The sequence below is a fragment of the Siniperca chuatsi genome, linkage group LG23 (genome assembly GCF_020085105.1).
Source record: "Siniperca chuatsi isolate FFG_IHB_CAS linkage group LG23, ASM2008510v1, whole genome shotgun sequence".
In the NCBI taxonomy this organism is placed as follows: Eukaryota; Metazoa; Chordata; class Actinopteri; order Centrarchiformes; family Sinipercidae; genus Siniperca; species Siniperca chuatsi.
The window spans coordinates 12896040-12918485 of NC_058064.1; the positions used below are offsets into that span (position 1 = coordinate 12896040).

At 40.2% G+C, this 22446-nt stretch overlaps 1 protein-coding gene across 2 annotated transcripts in view; it reads right to left on the reverse strand.

Moving 5' to 3' along the window:
- pdzrn4 (PDZ domain containing ring finger 4) overlaps positions 1 to 22446 on the reverse strand; it is a 38884-nt gene that overhangs the window by 9656 nt on the left and 6782 nt on the right. For both annotated transcript variants that reach the window (XM_044185707.1, XM_044185706.1), the window contains 2 exons: positions 6202 to 6473; positions 5210 to 5312 (listed from right to left, as the gene is read on the reverse strand). In XM_044185707.1, coding sequence (XP_044041642.1) covers positions 5210 to 5312; positions 6202 to 6473 — 375 coding nt within the window. The remainder of the gene's footprint in view (positions 1 to 5209; positions 5313 to 6201; positions 6474 to 22446) is intronic.

Genomic DNA, 22446 nt, shown 5'->3' on the forward strand with positions numbered 1-22446 from the left:
TGGTCTAGTTGTTCACCTACACAGACTCACAGGCTGCTCCACCTTCACCCAGAATAAGACCTGAAGTTGCAAAAGTCACCACACTAGAACTCAACCCAGCACATTGAGAAGAACAATGATGTAACGAGAGAACTCTTTTATAACCTGCAGTCCAACAGTGCACTGCAAAGCAATATAAATAAAACACACACACACATGTAGTCCCAGCATGTGTTGTGTACATCAATGAAATGAAAGCCTGTCAGTATCAAACTGAAGCCAGCATGTGGCAACATACAGGGCAGGTCTATAGTGATGGTATTTCACAGGCTGGTCCCCTCCCACAGGAAATGTCTCTGAATTTAGCCCGACTCGCTACTGGCTCCTTTTGATCCCTGCTGTGTATAAAGGTAATCACATAAAGATAACTCCAGGGGTAATCTTTATTAACCCCACGCTGCCAAATTCATTTCAGCGCGGTGGAGTTGTGAAAGGAGGGGAGTGGGGTAAAAAGGGGTGACAAAGAGGGTGGGGGGCAAGAATTAAGCCCCAGCCGCTTTTTTCTGTCATGGGAAACCACAATAGCAGAGATAGACAGGGGAAGTAATTAATTTTTGTGGCATTTAACCCCCTGTGCAGACAGCCCTGACCTTCAAAGGTTGGGGTGTGTTAGGAGTTTATAATATAGTAACACCATGCGCTGGTCTTGACTACCCACACTCCTCACCAGTTTAGTACACTGGCTGATTCATACGAACCCTGGCAGTGAAAGAACAGCTGCATACAGAGAGATCAGACAGCACTAACGCCTTAATGTCACATTGGGTGGTATGCTGAGTTTTACTGGATTACTGGAGTCAGTTATCGTGTTGTGAAGCCCACTAGTCAATGATCTCCAGATGCTTGGAGCTGTGGGTGCTGAAACTGTAGAGAAGCTTGATTAGTGATGATTGGATCTTAATCTGTGCCACCATGGAGTTTAAATTATGGCACAGCAGTGACGTTGAAACTAATTTCACATGGCTTATAATGCATTGTGACAATTGATGGAATTCATCTTACAGTATGTGGTTTCCCAATTTTAAATGGGAGAGATCACATTTACCACATGCTACTAAGGTATATGAAAACTTAAGACGTATGACATAGGTGACATCCTATCTTTTAGAGCCACATTAAACATCTGTTAGCAACATTTCAGTTCTAATATGCACTTAACAGTTACTTCATGTTTCATTCAAAAGAAATGACTGCCATGCCTAATGTTCATTGGCTCATTGTTTCCACTTTGCAGATGATGACATCCGTTCAACTGTCACTATTTTATAGCGACAGTCCTTAAAGTGTAGTGATGATAATTCAGTCAGGAAAAGCATACAAATGATTTTAATAAGAGGTATCCCATTGATGCTGTGCTGTTTTCTTTAGCTTCTTTCAGATTTGTTCAAATTTGAAAAAATTCAAATTTTTCATCTGCTTTAGTGCTACTTGGTCTATGCAAACCAATTTTGTAGTACATTATGGGAGCATGGCCACTGACAACCTCAACACAAACCATTTGGTGTTGGCAGGGTGGCAGCTTTTTAAAGTGGGACAAAATCATCAGGGTTATCTTGAATTGGGTTAAAGGCTATCGATTTTTAACAGAAAACCTGCGTTTACGAACTGGGGGTGTGGACTTTGAAAGATGTAAGCATTTATCAGGCAGGGAGTGTCTAACAAAAGATGATATTACATTATGTTAATTATTAGTTGCATCATGGTAATTATAGGATCCAGTGTTTTTGGTGCTTGGCTCATACTAGAGATTAAAAGCCTGGATATCTTGGCCTGTGCTGCATTGATTTTCACCATTTTTCATTTAATCTTTCTCTCTTAAGTCCCCCAACATCATGGAAGTGCAATACTAAATCACAGGAGTACCCCTCTCTTACTTTTGAGTTTGTCACTGCTTGATCTTTTAAAAAGCAGTAACACATTTTTCTGCTTTATTTTCTCTTATTTTATACTTGCACTGACAAAGCGCAATAAGGCTCTTTATTGTTGAACCACCCCTTGCGTGCCAATATTTCTTTGTTTCTGAGGATAAAAAAATTTGATGTTTGGCACCTGCTGACGATCCATAATTAAGACATGTTTATTTTGACAAATTTGGCAAACAGTTAACTGGCTGCTTTCTGGCTGCTGCCACTTCATTAACTGTACTGTGTAACCTGGTGACCAAACAGAGCATTCATTAAAATCTGCTATTATTCAACATGTCCCGGGAACAGTATTTTCAATAACTCTGGGAATTGGAATTGGAATGGCTTGCTATTCCACTGTGAACTTTATTTTTTCGACATCTTCTGTCTGCTACTTTGAAATATTGTACTTTGGTAGATTTGGCAGAAATAGCAGGAGTATTATGACAGCAAGACTACCCATGTGGACAATCAGCTGGAAGTGAAGCTAAACCTGTCAGAAGTAATGTTCCTGGGAATGGCAGCCCTATTCTGTTTCAACCAAGAAGAAAGCAATTGTTTCAGTTAGATACACATGGATGGACAGAGGTAAGTAAGTGGTGTGGCAGGTGGGGGGAGTTTGACTGTATGTGTGTGCGTGTGAGTGTGTGTGTGTGTGTGTGTGTGTGTGTGTTCATGTTGTAAAGCCGACTTTGTTCTGATACTACTGCTATTACCGCACACAAGCACTCCACCCCTACTCCCACCCCTGACACACACTGGAGACTCTTTCATCAAGATGACGCTGTAAGGTAAGGCCACAGCTGGCAGCAGAGCAATCCTAATGACCCACAATGCAGTTCACTGAACCAGGAAGTGCCAATTAAACCAGGGGAGGACCATTGACAGTAGCAAACGTCACCTATCACTGTCACCTAGCATGACCTCGAGGTCCACTGTCTGAGTGGCATGATTCATCTGTTACAATGGAGACACTTGTGGGTACAGACCATTGGCTGTATGGAAAACAAATTGACATCAGCCTCAGCTGTACTTTGTGTTTAGTTGTAATTACCAAATGTTAGCATGCTTTCATGCTGAAGTAAGACAGTGAACAAGGTTAACATTCCCTGCTAAACATCAGCATTTTAGCATTGTCATTATGAGCATGTTAGCATGCTGACATTAGCATTTAGCTCAAAGAACTCTTGTGCCTAAGAACAGCCTCAAAGAACTCTAGCATGGCTGTACATATAAGGTCATATATCAAACATTAATCCTGAAAACATGTGTGAAAAAAACATGTCTCATATTCAGTATATCTATGTGTCTAAGGGACAAGCTTTTATACATGTTGTTTTGTGAAGAAGCACAAATTATGCTGTTCCAAACTAGCAATGTGTGAATTAATCACAATCACAATTCTCTGTAAAAGCCTCCTATTTACTGTATTAGTGATATACAGTATTCCATGAGATGGCAGATAATACACCAGCCACAACTTAATATGGAACATAACCTAATTGATTAATCAGTGCAAGGTCGTTAACATTCTGTAACATTGCTCAGACAAACCTAGAAACTTTTTAACAATTATATTGTTGGTTGCGGATTGAAATCCCACCAAATCAATTCTGATTTCAGTGAGTGCTTGCTTTTTACCACATAACATACTCACAATTTCTGTTCATCTTGAAGTGACTGTCTGAAAATGGACAAACATTTCTGAAGATCAGTGCATGATGAAAGGGAAACTAATGGCCTGTGGATGAAACACACTGGTAATTCAACAAGGAGGCCTTTCAGATAGGTTTTTTTGGTACAATTATATGAAGAATGCCCTTCCATCTTAAACCCAGGGACTTTATGCTACACAGAACAATCTAAAGAGTAGATGCAGCTTTCATAAGGGCTTGCATTATTGTAGACAATTTTTCTTGTATTGTTGTGGGACTTGTGAGCATCATGCGTCAGGGCTAGCCTTGGATTATCTCCTGGGATTCTGTGTTACTGACAACAGCAGCCTCATGTCCGACTGCATCAGTGGATTGCATTGAGCCTATTCAATCAAGTTTCAATAGCTTGGAACTCTGAAGCCACAAATCGCTTCACAAATGAGCATTTCCATTGCACAAGTATTGTGCTGTGCGCATCCTGGGCTTCATATGATTTTGATACAATATTAACACCATTTGATTCTTCATTGGAAAACTGAATACTCTGCTACAAGTCTGTTAAAGACATCCTTTCCTGCACTCTCCAAACAATGGTAAAATAAAATCACCAGAGGAAGGCTAATGACCAATAATTGACCACCAGGGTGCCACAGATTTTGATATTTCATCGCCAGAATTAGTCTGGAAGCTCTCAGTTCATTTTCAATTTCAAAGGGGCGTTAACAACGGGCGCAAATCAAAATGCCTCTGGACGCAATTGGATAAAACCAACCAGAGCAACGAAACGTGTAATGTTGCGTAGTTTGTAAATTAAACTTACCAAATCCTGTCGGAAGTACAGCAAACGCATCTTTCTTATCAACAAAAGCTTTAAGTGAGTTTGTTCTTCTTTTAGAGAAAATATACTGCCCAGTTGGTTTAATACTGACGTTATAGTTGGTTTAATAGTGAGTGGATTCAATAGAAACAGTTCCACATCAGCGGCAGCAATCTTGGTTGTTTACGAAAATGCCTCAACGACCAATAAGGTCACACTCTTCTCTACAGTCATCATATCAATCCCGCCCCATATTAGATAAACGGTTGTGACTGGCCCAACCAGATGCAGGAGGGTGGAAATTTGTCTGAATGGGAGGGGGGCCGGACGCAGCATCCATGGTACAAGGGTCTGCCAAAAAGTGTGCTTTCATTTCAACATGGACGCCACAGGTAGACTGGCTGAGCAGGTTCGCCTCTACAAACACCTCTATTGCAACGGACAAGCATAAATGCTGCTCTGCATGCTCTCAGCTCTGCGGAGGCACACGCCACGGTGTCTCGCGTGAGTATAAATAAAGCTTAAAACATGAGCTTGCAGATTATAAAATATAATAAAAGCAGACATTTTATGATGATGAGAGGAAAGGTTAGGGAGTCACAATATACATAAGTATTCATTCTCTGTGGACCATCAACTTTTACACCAAATTTCATACCAATCTTGTTTTCAAGTTATCTTGTCGTGGACGGATCGACTGATAGACTAAAGGTGCAAAAACATGTTGTGCTGTCCCAGTACAGTTTGAGGACTTTAGAAATACACTCATACAGCAGAAAGATTGAAAACTGTACCTCATACTCATACTCTTCAGTCCTCTCCACCTCTGCTGGGGTATTAGACAGGTACTCTGGACATTCATAAAACTCACGTTCCATGGTGTGGATGGAATGACAACTAAAGAGAAAAAAGAAGAGACAGTTATTTTAAAGGTCCTTAATATATGTTCCCATATGCATGTGTCTTCATGTTTGTTACCTCTAACTTGAAATAAGCAGATAATGTATTGAATGGCTTTGGCAGTATGACAATAATGTTAGCATACCAGTTAAATTTGGTCCAAGAATAAAGTAAGTGGTTTGTGCATCATGTTAATCATGCTAAATTTGCTTCTTTGACAAAATGAAACAAAAAAGTCAATTACATAAAAGTTATGTTATTTTGTATGTGTTACATTTCTTAGTAGTTGTCTCATTTTGCAACAAAACTCAGCAATGTAGACATCAACCATTCGCCATTCCCCATAAAAGCCATGACCTCTGTAAACTGTCACCATGATAACTGCCTCTTCATAATCATTGACCAAGACTGGCAGATTTGTAGTTTTATAGGACAAATTGATTTCATCTGCTGCCCAGCAAAGCCCTATAAATAGCCACAGAATGGACGTAGCGGCAGAATGCCTGCTCTATCAGCCCATTGGCTTTTAATCGCCCAGCAAAATCTCCCATTAAAGAAAATGGATGTAGCACACAGAAGCAATTATTGCATGCAGGTTTGGCTCTGCATAATGATTTCACAGGGACCATGTACTTAGCTATGCTGGGGGTTTCCACACTATGATACAACTGCTTAATAACTACCATGAAATGAAAGAGAACAGCGGAGAAGCCTCAAGGGAGCTTCAGGTTCATTTGGGATGGAAAAAACAATTTCCTGGTTCCAGTTAACAAAAAATAGGGTAATAATTTTCAAACTGTTTATGTCGTCTCAGTGTGTACCATTAACATTCAGCTACCTTTCAGTAGATGGAAGGCTAAACTGTACACTAAGTGTTTGCCCTCACCTGTCAGACAAAAGGAAGGGACAGATGTCAGGAACGGGTGGAGTAGCAGGCCGAAGCTTCGCCAGTGCCATGATGTGCTCAAAGGTGATGTCCGTTTGCGTGCAAACATCTACCACACACACATCCTGTGGTGTGCCGCTGTGGTTAGGTGCAACAGCAGCCGTGGCTCTGGTGGGGGTCCGCCGGAGGACCTGGACAACTATGGGGTCTCGCCTGATGGCCTCCACCACTGTCTCCTCATGGTTGACCTTGGAGAAGTCGCGCGCATTCACCTGGAGGAAGAGGAGACCAGATCACTAGGACACCCTTTGTCCTCCATCATGTTGCATGTTATGGTGAAAAGATGCAAACCATATTCTGTTCCAACGTCTGAATTCCCTTGTCACTGACAATAATTACAATATACTGTCTCTGAAAAGAGGAGTCTAGTCAGTAGAAAGTGAAAGGAGACCTTGCACACTTATTAATGATCACAATGCCTTTTTTTTAACCCTAATTTATCCAAAGACGATCTGGCAGACATACATGCTCTTTTCAGCAACAACCTGTTTCACATTCACACCTGGGAGCCTCGCAGTGCCTTTACACGTCTCCACAGTTAGGTGCTGAATAGCTTCCAGTAAAGAAACTACAAGTTAAGTGCTTTTATAAAGGGCACTTTGGCAGTAAGTCTTGATGGAAGGCGCACATTACATATTCTGCCTTTTTTTTTTTTTTTTTTTTTACCTACACACTTTCCCAGCAGGTTCAGACATTTTAAGTGCTGACCAGCTATTTACAAATGCACTTCTCTAACCTTTAGGCTACTGCCAAATTTACAGAGACTGTATAATGTACTAGACTGCAGCATTTGCTGAAGGAGAAAAACTCTTTAATGAGCTCATTTTATCTCATTCTGTTATGCACCAATATTCTTCTTCAAATCAATCCAACTCAAATGCATTATTTACATTACATTCCTACCATTAAGCCCATTAGACGTAGAATAATAATAACAATGATTTAAGGAAAGGAGCAGCAAAGTGGGGAAGAGCAGTGGGGGTATACCTTGTTCCATTACTCCAATGTCAGTTTTAGCAAGCAGCACCTTGTTAATTTGTGAGATCAGAAAAGGTTGTGCCAGAAGGGAATCAGTGGAGAAGAGATGTTGTACTGACAGCTGTCAATGTGAGAACACACACACCTAGGCATTTACTCTCGGACACAGATAAGTTTAACCCAATTAGTTTAACCTCTGTATTCCAAGGCTGTGCTCATGTTCATTTTCAGCCTGTCACATCCTGAAATTGATTGTTCGCATTGATTTTGACATCTGAGAGTGTTTGTCAAGGGCTTAAAATGTGGAAGCATACGCCTAATGTCAGCATCTATATTGGGAGAACAAATATGAAGAACTACGTTCTGAAATATTTCTTATACATTTTAGCCTAGTCGAAGGGCTTAGTAGCAGAAAATTGAACATCATGTTGATGGCAGTATGGTTTTCTTTTTGTGATGTCAGTATAGGCCTGCTAGACCTTGCGTGGGGTATGTAAAGAAAAACCATTATGTTCGACCCACACATGACACATTTCTTGACATTGTTAAGTGCAATTAGTTAGAAAAGTGTTGCAGCAGCTTTAGGTGCCCATCAGTCCACTGCCATCTGCAGCTATCACGGCAATTAATTTATGGCTGAACCTGTGATCTTTTTTGTTATGACATATTTTTGCCACGTAAAAGTTCTCATCCACACACATTAACTTCATTTTATCGTCCCGTTTGAACCTATGGGCATCTCAGAAGAAGCGTAGGGAAAGTTCCACAACATTTTTGAAGTGGTAATGCAGGTCCAGATGGACACATTAATCTCCAATCAGAGGGAATGCTCTGGAAGGCAGGAAGTGATTGTGCGGGTACACCTGCTAGTGTGTTTACCTGCTGTTGTTCCCTCTATTCAGTCTGCCTGTTGATGAGCTAACTGGGGGCTGATTAATAGCCAGCAGATGTCACAAAAATTGGGGATAATGGCTCAGAACGTGCAGGTTTTATGTCCGTGTTTGTGTGCACGACACATTTTGTTCATCATATACACTGAATTTACAAAGCATTAGGGATAATTAAACCACAAATGAGGAGATAAAGAGGAGCAAACAAGACAGAGAAAGGTTTTGGAACTTTGTGACAATTGCTGTGGATTGGGCAAAATGGTTCAGAATCAAGAAAATCATTCACATATTTGTTTTCCTTATGTCCACATATGCTTTAAATGGTTATATAATAACTGTATATTTCTTAGTTGTATTAGTCATTCTATTTTATCTTTATCACACACAGTCTGCATTAAACCTTCAGTGACATATCCATAATCCAACATTTTCCATACTTTTCATTGAAATGTCTTAATTTTCTGTTCTGTGTATAATCTTTTTCTTTGCAGTTTCCTGTTATTGTTTCCCCCATTTAGTCATAGCATGAAATCTTCCTTTCTGTCTGTATGTGTGTATGTGTGTGAGTGGGCAAGCATGCATGGTAGCTATACATGCAAGTGCGATATCTGTACTGAGACGTGTAGGTCTGCGGATTCCATCAATATGAAACACTAATTCCATTTTGATTACAAGCTCCCTTTCTCATTACTCAACTGCGCTCCTGTGACCAAGCTGACAGAGAGACAATATCAAGTCATTACATCATCTGATATAAACCATGAAAGCTCCACAAGAACACTAAAAATAGTGAGTTTACGGCAGTCCATAGGGATGGCTGTAATGAACCAACAATCTAGTATAGCCTTCACATACCTCTCAAGTTAAAGGTTACTATTGCCAATAAAAAATGGTTCCCAGTAGCCCTAAACCATAGCTTCTTGTCTGTCCAAACACTCTTCCGAAAGGTCAAGGTTCAAAGTGGTGTGCTACAGTTTGGGAGGACAGAATATACTGTTGCTTATGTGTGTGTGTTTCTACTTTGTGTGTTCGGTGAACACAGTGTGTCATCATCGATCTACAGCCTTTACTGAAAATGTCATTTGTTATTGGCCCACTTTGTATGCTTGTTATTACTTCTTGAGATGCTTTGAGAATGTTTTCTGTCTTTTCTATCTATCTATACTAGCCTACAACGGCAGAAAGCAATGACTACAGAAACATTAAAGTTGGGAAAAAAGGGTTAGAAGGCTAACACAGTTTGGCCAGTTAGCCAAATAAGCTACTTTAATTTTATGAATATAAAGACATATTTTATCTAAACAATGTCACAGACCTTAAGACCTAATTAACGGACAGTCTCAAGAGCACTGGGCAACCGCAGCATCTTCAAAGAAAATAAAAGAATCTATGATTTAATACAATTTATTAGCTGTTGTTACTTTTTATCTTGACCGTGTTTTGGATTTATAACTACTGCCTAATTTATGTGGTATAACAAACGGCTGTAATAACATGTCGGATCATCATAAATGACTTACAGGAAACAGTTAGGAAAAAGTAGATAAATGTATCTCTAGCTAAGGCTAGCTGTGGCTATCTCACCAGTTCAAACAGCATGGCTTTCTTGCTTTCGCGGTTTGGTCTTTGGAGTGCAATAGCTGCGTTTTGCTTGGTTTTTAGCTTTGTTTTGTAGTTACTGCAAAGTTTTACGACTTTTCTAGACAGACTTGTTTTACGAAGTTTGACTCTATTGTTCGGCATAATTTTTATATTACATCAGATTCTGGTCTTAACTCAGTTTTGACCAAATGGGTGAATTTTGGCTTTGTAGGGCAGTATAATGTGGTAGACAACCTTAATTCACAGCACTGTCTCCACTGAAAAGTCCAACTGATTGTTTGAATAAGCTCTGATATTTCGATTCCTGACATAACTCTAGACAGACTTTTAAGGGCCTGCAGAAAGCAAATGTTGAGTCGCAGCTACCAGCTATTAATGTAACATTTTGCTGCTTGTGATGCACGAATTAATACGCATCATTGACAATGAGGGGTTACTAGCAGACCATGGCTTACATGTGTTGAGACGGGGTTGAAAGTAGCACAGTGAAAGCCAATCAGTGCCAGGCCTGAGGCTTTCAATATGCTCAAGAGAGGGCTCATGTCAACCTTTAAATGTGTCACAGGGTATTATTTGGTCACTAAAATGGCTAAATGTTGTTTCCACTTTTGAATACAATCAGGAGCGATAAGGAAAGCCCAGTGATAAGAGTTTATTTGTGTGAGTGTGTGGGTGTACATGTGAATGGATGTGGTTTGTGCACAGATAAGAGCGTGATGGAAACCACTCAACCTCACAGCTAAATCTGACAGATATGGTGTTATTGTGCAAATGGAAGCAGACACACATAAGTCACATACACACACAGTTTAAACATTACATCAGCTCCCGACAGACTTAAAACAGCTCTACAATGCGATTGTTTGCATTAACCATATTTGACTGAATAATGCCAGTATCTCAGACTGAATAGGCTAACAATGGGCCACGAAACAATAAGCTGCCGAGGAGAGACCCCCTGCCCATTCAACACTGACCTCGTCTGCCTCTGAGGAGACACAGCTCTCAACAAGCTTTCTTCCATACATCCGCCATATCATGATTTTTGTGAACTTGAGCTCAATACAAGAATGATTGTTTTTACATTCATGGAAATTGGCATATTGTGATGAGTGAGGAAGCGCAGGTGGCGTGCGCCAATAATCTGCCAAATCTCATTTCTCTTCCTCCTTTTGCTGCATTGAGATGATTCAGGAGGCCGCTCTCATGTGGCAAGGGCTCACTGTCATAAATGTCTCATTTCAATAATAAAAGTCTCTGACATGCAATATCACCTAGTGCAGCGGAGTCAAAGACGATGATGGTTTCATAAATTTGAGTGGCAGGCTGTGCAACTGGACCCTTGCCTTGTGAGGGATGAGAATACTATGATGCTACTGATGCACGCGTTACAAACAGCCAGAACGAGCTAGCAAAACAAAATGGAGGGGGTTGAAATAAACCTTTTTTTCTGTTTGTTTTCAAACTGTCTTTCCAAAACATTCTACAATACTATCAGCTAAACATTATATCATAGATCTAAACGATTTGCAAATGGTCAGTTAAGGATTTAGAGGCAAATTAAGGCATCTAGTTTGGTTAGCAAGATGCCGCGTAAGTAGTTCCCTACAGTCAGTCGTAATCCAGGGGACTTATTTCTGTGTTTACTTTTGGTTGGACTCAAGCTTTGAAATGATTTATCTAAAATTGAAGTTTATTTGGAAAGCTTTAGGAGGCTTGCACTGCTTGCTCTGATACATTGTTTTGCTGGAGTTTCCATTTCCCTGACTCTCCTCAACGAAGGCGGTGAGTTCAATGTTGGCATCTCCCATTGTTAGCTAACTTCTCCCAGTTAGGGAAATATGAGTTACTTTAAGTTACAGAACGATGCTACTTTTTCAAACAGTAGATATGTAAGTTTTGGTTCTTTTTGACTTCTAAGTGCTCTAAAGTCAGAAAGTGAAAAAAAACCCAACTTTGATATTCCCTCTCACTTGCTGTACAATAGTACACCACCTGCCAAAATACAATTATAGCTCATTTCGAGCTGAGTATGATGTCTCTCTGGAGTAAATGACTGCTGTTTTGCTGTGATCTGATTCTTTTTAACCTATATTTAACTGGGGAAGATTTGCTGAGCATATGCATCTATCTTAGCAGCATCACACTCACTCAGTGCTGTTTTACTTTGCTGGAGCAGCTGGGGATGAGCTCAAGGGCACCTTTTCTTTCTTGTGGACACATTAGTAACCGTGTGGGAGAGTGTGCATTGTTTCAGGATTAAAACTAGAAACGTTTTAGTCATACGGGCACTTTCAGTAACATTTAAGCAACTGCTCCACTTTAGAAAGAGAAACTTGAGAAAAAGGGCAGAGGCTGATTTATACCATTCCCTGTCATTATATCAATTTGATGCCGACTGCCTTGACTCTCTTTAAGGATTACCTTTTATGGCTGAATCTCTCTCTAGTTCATGGCAAGCCTAGCATTTATCTACCCCTTGTAACTACAAAAGGATTGGAGGAGAGATGAATTGTGATGTGGAAGGAGAGTTCATCAGTACCTCATTGCCTAAATCTCATTCAAAAAGCTAAATTTTGACCTCAGGTAGTTCTCCTAACTGTGCTATTTTCTTCACATTTTAAAAGATTCACTTCAGGAATCAAAACATCCTGACTCGACTTTAAAAGTGTGTAAGGAGTTAGTATGATTTCACCTCCGTTTTGCATTTTTAGCCAGGCTTGTTCGTCTTTCCCAATCAGCAACTGTTCACTTTGCATTGTAATGCTCTGCTGTTTTACATTTCTGTATCGCACCAATTAATCAAAGTGACAAGGTATTTAATGAGAGGCAATTAGAGTGTTAACCAAAATGCAAATCAGACAGAGAGAGAGTGCGGAAGGGGGATGTGTGTTTGTGTTGGAAGTAGTGGTGGTGGCTTGGTGTGTGCGTATGTGTGTGATAATCTATGGCAACGGTTTCAAGGAGATGACGTCGCTCAGTGCTCTTATTAGGACCTTTATTCAAGGAATAGTTCAGCTCTTCCTGCCTGTGTTTATGTGCTCATCTTCACCCGTGATTGCATCTGTGTCCATGCCTGCGATTGTGTGTACAAGTTATAATGAGTGTCCTTCACAGTTTTTCACAGACATGGGCTCCTGCACAACAGGTGAACACAACCAATTAGTTCTGCATGGAGGAAGACCGCATGACAACATGAAACATGGATCAAATAGCTGTCTGGACGGATGTTAAGTAGCCTGCTTAGGTTAATCTCTCCTACATCATACAGTGTCTGTGTGCAGTAGATTAGACTGTTTTCTCTAGGAATCGCTCTTCACAGTGCAGGCTTGTTTTAGCTTTTAGATCTTAGCTTCAGAGGGAGCGCTAAAAGTTAAAAATGTATGAACTTTTAGCAAAGGAGTGGCGTGCTTCAAATGGTTTTTCGTAGTCTCACAGCAACACCAGAGACCAGTGAGTCCCACGTGTCCCTGTTCAATAATATCTGCTAAAAGTAACAAGCTGGTGTACTGTCCTTCAACTGGTATCCTGCATCCAAGCCCCTCATCATGAACCATCAGCACTGCTGAAGTGTCCTTCAACAAGATCGACTTTGCTGCTCTGCAGCTGATCATATGCTGTTACCTCTCTGTGGAGGGCCAAAACAAAAGATTATTTCCTACATTTCCCAGAATGTCTTCAGACAATCTTCATAATAGCCAAAGCACAATTTTGTGCCATTGTGCCAACGACCCCTTTAAACCATAAAATGTCTCGTCCCTACAACCTCCTTGTGCCCCATTGTCCCACATAAAATCAAGGGTAGGATCAATGTTGCTGGCAGGCTTCTCTTTTTTTTTTTTTTACATTTTATAAGATGTTTTTAAGGGAGTGAAATGCCACTCTTATCGTTTTGATATTTAAAAAGTTAGAGAGGATTGCTTGCTTTATCGTTGACAAAATGAACACAAGAGTCTGTCGGTCCAAACCATCTAGCGTTAGCTACCTGTATACGCCATTTTCCAGTCCCCGCTAGCTAGGTAGCAGTCGAGCACTGACTGACAGCTAATGCTAGCAGATGGTAAACAATAGTCGGAATCCCTTAGTTACTTTAAGTACATCACACTAATATCTAATACTACTAATCACCTTAATCAGGATGTCACCTTAATGTCTCTAGACATTCAGAGCTGAGCAGCAGCTTGTTCTATCAGTCTGTGAAACTATAAGCCAACGTTAGCTCAGCAGCGTAAGTGCTGACAGAGCTGTCAGTGGCATCAACTTAGATGATATTGGATATCTTCAGCTTTAATTGTCAGATGTGACTTACCAGCAGTTTGTCATTATTATCATAAGTAAAAAACTACATATTCATCACTACATATAATGCTGCTTTTGAATGTAATGAATAGAATAATGAAAATCTAATTTTAGGCATCCAAGTAATGTAGTCATTATCACTAAATGTGAACAGCAGTAAATTGGTCTGGTTGTCTCAATACAGAACTTTGAAGTTGACTTTAAGTAATATACTAATAAGATATTTGTCAATGTCACAGTTAAGTCCTGATGGAATGGGAGCACTTTCTCACCCTATTTTACATCCATATGATTTTATCAGTGTAATGGGAAAACACGTCTGACATAATGTGTAATATTAATTTTATTAGTAATATTTTAACATTCTCTGGGTGTATTTTCAAAAGATTTGTTTATTGTCACACTCGCCTATGTGACCCCCTCGCACACAATCCTGACTCAAACACCGCTATTGGTGGAGAAATTTCTCCCTCTTTGTTTTCTCTGTTCTGCATACTGAATGTTGGTGAGTTAAGGTGGACACCATTGCTTAAAAGATGCAACAAAAATGTATGTTTACTGTGGATCTTTTATAGCAGCATGTGCCTGTCTCTATTTTCTTTGAAATGACTCATGGAGTTTTGAGCTAATTGTAGTACTTAGTATCTTTATTTCTCTCATTCTCCTTTATGTGGAGTGTTTTTTCTTTGTCTTGCTGTCAAGATCTTTCTTTGTCATTTTCACTGTAAGTCAGTCCATTTCATTTAGATTCAGTGGGTCTATATTGCCAATGCAGATGGTTCATCGCTTTCTGTTTCTACCTATGTGGGGTTTTTGTGTGTGTCTCAAGGGTTTTCTCCTGTCTCGCTCTTCACATGTCATCTTTTCCCACCCCAGCGTGACAACACCAGCAGTAGAAACACGCACACAGACATCAGAGACTGTTGACTTGTGACTGTCATTCCAAGCAGCCATTTCTGATGTAAGTGGGGGGAAATCAAAGGTTATCATCTGTCAGTGAACGCATTAAGAACCATCTCATTTCCTGCTCTTTGTACCACTTCCATATGCAAGGCAGGCTTCCTTTCAATTAGGTTTCATGAATACAGATACTTCCCACTGGTAAAACCTTGGAATGAAACATGATTTGTCTCGTATTCTGTTTTTTGGAATTACAATATGAGTATTTTCTTTTATTCATAAGACAACCACAGCATAGTATGCACAGTATGTGCTGGTGATACTTTCAAGGGAAAAACAACCTCCTACTGTATCATCACTGAGGTAATAGAAAGCATGTGAAGTCCAATTAAAACATTCTTTCCTATAATTTGTACCTCATGTATGCTGTTAGATAAAATGACATCCAATGGCAAAAGTCAAGAGGTTTGCTTCACACTGCCTAGTTTAATCCACAATCTTATTCAACATCTACTGTAGCCTGGCAGTTTCCTTCATTTTCTCTCATAAAATGACTAATGCCTTCTGCCTGGTGGGCTCATACATCATGGCAGAGCCAATATGTCTGTGTTTAACTAATAGGCTCTGTGTCCTTAAGCAGCCACGGATGGCACAGGTTATGACAAACTGCATCAACAAGACATTCATTACCCTCAACATCCTAGCAACCAAATCACACAATTGCCGCGATCCACGAGTGAGCATCCAGCCCCGCTGCCACACTCTTATTCCTCGCACCCCGTGTCGCCAATGCATAAATTAGCCTTCTTTTGTCACATTGGGGGGTTGGCGGGTTGAGAATTAGCTCCGTTTGTTTTGCTCGTGATGAGACGGGGTGCACTGATGGCAGATGACTGCAAAACTTCTTTACTGACAAATCAATAGAAGTCACTTTCATGTGTTTGTGTGTCTGGGGATTAGCCAAATGTGTTTGTGTGTACATTTTACACATGTATGCTTGTGTGTGTGTGTGTGCGTGTGTGTGTGTGTGTGTGAATCCGTGCAGATAGTTGTCTTGACTGACTAATGTACTAGGCCTGCGATGTACCAGGATTCTATTGTCGCACTGTCCTCCCCACAGTCATTAGATCACCATTAATCTCTCATCTGCCATTAAAACAACAGCCACTGAGCTGCGCTGAACAATACAGTGGCCCTTCCTCCAGCCCCTTGACACATACTTGCAATGAGTTTGAATTAGGCTCTTGGGGGTCACCGATTAGACCCACATAATTCATCCAGACGGCTGAGTTCACAAAGAGGTTATGTGTTACTCCTCTATATGGGAAACAGCATAATACATTCTCCATCCAAGCATGGAATCAATTCTTATACTGGATTTAACTTAAAGAACAAGGTGGTGATATTCTATATTTTAAATACTATCAACAAATCCTATTAAAAGACTAAAACCAACAATTAATTGATCCTACTAACAAGTGGCCTGATATAGCTTATTCTTCTGTGCCATAGACCTCCATTGTGGTCCAAAAAGAAGTGTTAAAACACATCAATGAGCCACTAGGTGACACATTCTTTCGTTATCAAGGACCTGGGCACTGTAGTTTATTTTGAGTCAATCCTACAAACACCGTTCTGCTGCCATAAATACCCGCCAGTGCACCAAATATGTATTAATCCACTGCTGAAAATAGTACCCAACAAATGCACTGTTTTCTCTTGTTTCAGTGGCGTTTGCTAAAAACTGCAGTGCCTAGCTGTATTAGAAATTTAGGCCTTTTAGAAAAATGTAACTTTATATCTGTGACCAATTTTTCTTTCAGTAGGAACCAATGGGCATGGAAATGAGTGCTACAGAGAAAGTACTGGGAGATGGACTTTTGGTCTTTTCATGGGGTTTGTTGACAATAAGAACAATATAGAATAATGCAAGCCTTAAAACAGCATATGTTTTGCCAACAGATGAAATCAGGCCAGTGGATAGCAGTAGGCTTATTTTTATAAACCAACTTGGTTCTGAAATCATATTTATAAAAAAAACAAACAGGAAAAATGACTTTGTCTAAATTGATGCATACACTGTTTTATAGTAAGCATTGAACAATCTATGGTTTATGATGACTATTTTTAGAAGTTGACCTGGATTTGGTAGTAGTATTTTATTTATATTTATTTTATCATTATTTGCTTTACATATGTAATGTTTTGAAAATTGCCACTTTAAATACCAAATGTACTAAAAAAATTAGACTTGTTTTGGGGAAAAGAAACAAGTGTTTGTCCTTTTTTCTTTGATTTAGCACAGCAGTTAATGCTGACTTTTAGATGTGGCAATGGCTCTTTCAGGATCCCATTCAGTTTCTGCTGCCCTTGTTTTCACTGTTCTGAGTCTAAGCAACCGTGGTGCTGTGGGTGAACCGTACAGACAGACTAGCAGGGGTTTAACAGTGTCATGAAAGTAACATCACATGCAAACACCGGTGAAGGGACAGACAGAGATAGAAGATTGACTGAGACTGTATAAATGCTGACTGACTGAATACGTCAGTAGGAAATTAGCATAGCCTCCCGTTGCCTGAAACATTTTGTATACTCATAACTATGTAACAGAAAAACATTGCGAAGTTCATAATCTTTTTTTAATCTCTAAATTAAGAGAGGAATCTAGAGGGAAAATTATTGGACAATGGACCCAAAATCCTGTATGAATGAGTTAATCTACAGAAGTTTCACCATAAATCAGTGGGATAATGTTATCTTAAATTTAAAACTTCTTTTCTGAATTTAGAATTCAGAAAAGGTGGCTCCTTATTGAATGCAGTCTTGCTATGAATCTTTGTTATTCACATGAGCACAGATTTGGTTGAAGGCAAAAAGAGCCAGCCACAGATGCAGGGGCATAATTTGCAAAACATGCTAAAGCTTGGAAAGTTAAAACATTTTACTGAGGAGCGGGAAAATAAAAGATTTATGTGCTGCTTTTTGCATAAAATTATTTTTTTTAATTTTTTTTTTTAAAGAAGCCTAGAGTGTGAACTTAACATTTTTTCTCTCCTCCCACCAAACCTTTGCCTTTTTCATTTTAAAGTGATGCATGTTTATGCTCACTGGAAGCACCTCCATTAGCATTATTCATAACATGAAGCTTCCTGAGTCCGCCCTTTGGTAGTGAAGAAAAACAACTTTACACTCCACTAACTGTGAGCGGGTGAGAAGAGCTCTTTCTAAAATACCCTCATCAAAAAACGTGGTTGGTTAGTTAAGTGAGAGACACGTGGTGGTGCAATTTAACCCTCATTCGAACCCGCTTCAATCAAGACTTAGACTGTATCCACAGTTTCAGGCAGCTGAGTAAGTCTACAATATGACTGAGTGAATGGCTAATCACATCCGCCACCAACGTATTATCAGATGGATGATGATTAGTGACTGGGTAATTTTAGGTAATTTTCAGACTGTATCACAGATAGACTCTTTAAATCAAATCGCCGTTTCTCAAAATGGGTAACAGGCCTAATTTGTGAGATCCTCCGTGTAACAAGGCCATGAAGCATGTTGAAATGATGTGTGACTGACTAAATAGGTATGCATTCAGGAAGGTAGGACTGAATTTGAACTTCTTGTGGCCTATATCTGATCTTTTTGAAGGGAAATGTACTATTTGGACAACCATAAGAGGACAGAAAGAGAAAAACAACAGCATTGGCTGTGTGTTTAAATGCCTAAAATGATCTATGTTTACCTTAACCTCACAGGGATGTGTATGGTATACATTTTGTGTATCAGAAGCAAAGGCAGTAGTAGTGTGATGTTGATTGGAGTACCGCAAAACCTCTTAGGGGTGAAATCAGGGCGAATGGTTGGGTCAGCTAAGTGTGTGACTTTGACACGATAAGCAAATGCTACTGATTGATGAGGACAGAATGTGTTTTTTTTAAAAACAAACCACAATCTCTCCCTGAACTTAACCAAGTAGTTTGTGTCCAAACCTCACCAAACTTTAACCATAGCTTTGGCAGAAGCGAAAACATTCATATGAGTCATTTTTGCAAAGCACAGACAAGCAATGCCATTCTTCCCAAAGGACCATCAGATCAAGAAACTCACACACGGGTCTTTTTGGAAGACAATGACAAATAACTTGGAGGCACAAAGACGTGGTTTTAAGTTTCTCTGCAAATGCAGCATGTATTTCTCATTCCTATCAGTTGGGCAAAAAGAATGAACACAGTGTTAGATTGTTCTTTAAAGTTTCTTTTAACTGAAATACATATCTCTGGAGGATTTCTGCTTTAACAATTCTAGACATAAAGTGATTTTTTAAAATATGTTGCTCTGCACTTTAGGGAAAACACCCTACCCACCCTAAGACTGGAGTTGGGATACAAGAGGATGAGCAGAAGATATCCCTTGACCAACGTTTGTAAAATGTTCTCAACCAACAGAGAAGCATGTCATTCTTTAATTGATCTTACATGCCCTCTAAATTCTCAAAAAAAACCCCAAATGAAATCAAACAACTCAAGTCACACAGTAACTACACAAGTACACAGTTCTTTATACACTAATTAGCCATTTTGCTCGGAGTAAGACTGTGTTATGTGCCTGCACCTGCTGGGATCTCAGCATTTACAGCGATAATTCATACATTTCGATATTTAATGACTGCACCACAGAAGAGACAAACTAACAACAACAACAAAGACCCATCCACAGTGCTTTGGCCACTCTCCATCCTGAGGGCATTTCCCATATCAACAAAAGGCTTATGGTTACACCCGGCGCTAAATGTAATCATCCCCCCTACTATGCAGATGGTTTAGTGTTATTCTATCTGTAACTGGACTCGATGCCAGGCTCTGAGTGGGCCTAATGACTCCTAAACCCAAGTTGGTTAAGTGGGAATCCAACACCAGCACCCTGCTGTAACCTAATCTCCCTTTAGACCACCTGGACCCAGGATCCAGCCTGTGGGTTCAAAACACACTTGGCAGTGGCAGTACAACAGTGCATTTAGCTAACAGCCTTATCAAGACACATAGTGTATGCAGAATTATTTAGCTTTGACAACATACTGTAGAGCAGATGTCATGATGGCTGTCAGAGAAAAACATCATCACTGACATTATAAGCAACCAGCTGTAAGTGTTCACGACTCAGAGCCGCTGTTCTTTGAAAACAGTTATAACAAATACCCGTCTCCCCCAAATGATGATGCGTGATGGAGAAATTCTTGGCAAACAGAAAAAAGAGCTGGGAAAAAAGCGGAGGTTTTCTTTTTATAGTGTAACTGACATTTGGTCTCAGATGAGAATTGCACCTTCGTTGCCAAAGAACTCATCCAAAGATCTGACTGAGAGAAATTTTATGCAAATGTCAAGGATGTTAGAGGTTTTTATGTCTCAGAAGTTGAGCGTTAGCATTTTCCCCTCTGCAACGGCTAAATATCTAAGGGAATTTCTTTTTTTGTGTGCACATTTCATGCGTGTATGTGTGCATTTTTGTAGTGGCGTGTAGCAGCAAATGCCTGCAACATATCCATAACAGCTCCAGATGGTTTGTCGTAACATCTGTCTAACCTGACAAAACATAGCCTGCAGCTTTTGGCCATAAGGTGTATTGTTGGGTTATTCTGGCACAAAGTTGGCTTCAAACCGTATAGCAGTCACTGGCTGACAGCACACACACTGAGACTAGACAAAATTTGTGTCTCTCTCTCTCTCTCTTTTCCACACACGAATGACAGTCAGACGTCACTATATTTTTCGTTACAGGGTTTTTCCAACACAGAAAAAATCTGTGGCACCTCAGAGGGCGGGGTCGTGCCAAAGGTGTTTTAATGAGTCCAATAGACAGACAGTGACAAACAGGCAGAAAGACAGACAGGGGCAGTGGAATGGAACAGACTTGAAACAGTGTCTGCTGACTGATAAGAGATGGGGGAGGAGGAGGGCGAGACTTTCTGTTTTGGAAAGGGCGAGGTTCAGAAGGGGCGAAAAAAATCAGGAGAATGGGGGGATTTAAAGGACTTATTGATGGCACACGATGTGTCTTTTCTTGCTCCGTTTCTCTCCCCTCATGCTTTACTACTGTACTATCTTCCCTTACTTTCTATCTCACACCTTCTTTTCCCCTCCTCTACCTTTCCATTGTTCCCTCACCCCCACCCTTCTCCCTCTCCCTACCTCCTATCATCTTGGCCAGGCCACTTGGCCAATTGGTGAGTATGGTAATCAGCTAGGGGCTGATAACAACTGATAAGTCCAATTGTCAGGTGCTAAAAGCTTGAATGACATTTTTACACAGCTGAAAAAAAGAAAAACATGTCGTAAAGCTGATGAATGGATGAACACTGTGTGATTTTCCTTCTTGTGTGGTACATGAATGTACACAGTATGTGCAAATAGGCAGTATGTGCAAATCTACCTCTTAATGTTGCCGTGTGGTTGTGTGTACATGCATCATGCGTGCGTCCTTTGCTGTGTCTGGAGGGGAGGCAGGAGGTGGGGTGAGGAGTGTTACTTGTGCCCACAGAAAGGGCTTTCATCCTGGGCTTATCAGAGCCAACACAGGGGGAGATCGTTGGCTGGTGGAGCGAAACGGCGACTGTTGCTGTTCCCCCCTCCACACCAGACCAGTCTTCCCCTGACTTTGTGATCCCCCTCACACACACAAACACACACACAAATACACAGCGAGAAAGTGGTGTGTATGTATGATTGCATACAGCCAGATACACCAAGAAAGACACAGCTAGGCATAGACATCAATGTACAGAATCTCTGCCATCATCTCTGTCACTCTCCCTTAAATACACACTGCAAGGAAACACAAACACACACACACACACACACACAAACAAATTCATTTACAACACAATCAAAAATACCTCATCAATCTATTCCAACTGTTTCCATATTTTTAATGGCAAGCAAACACACACAACACCAGGGTGCTGTTTCCCATATTAACTTGGCATTAACCTGACGCTGAATAATCACCCATTTCCTGTTTCCACTTTTGGCCGGAGACCAGAAGACGTGGTACCCACGGCATCGGTGACGCAGCCATATGCACCTCTAAATCATGCAGTATTATCGCCATGCTGTGCTCCAACGAGCAACTATAACCATGATGGAAGACACCAGATGATCTGTGTTCAACAGCAGAGTTCATTTCCATAATGCTAGATTAACATTTTTAGGGTGAAAACCATTAAATATTATTATTTAGCACCTCAAAGCTTTGAAAGTGTGATCGTTAGTTATTTTTTTGGAGTTGTGTCTTATTTTGAAACTGTAGCTTTCATATTTTGGAATGAAAGTACAGTACATACAGTAGAATAAAACAGATCATCGGATTTAAATGCAAGTAAGGATGTACGTTTTGAGAAATTTGAAAACTGATTGATTTCAAAAAAGATCATTCTGTTTTCTGATATGTAATAGAAAACTGCCAGGGAATGTGTTTGTGTGCGAGAGAGACTTGTCAAGTGGAATTACACTCACAAGTGAAA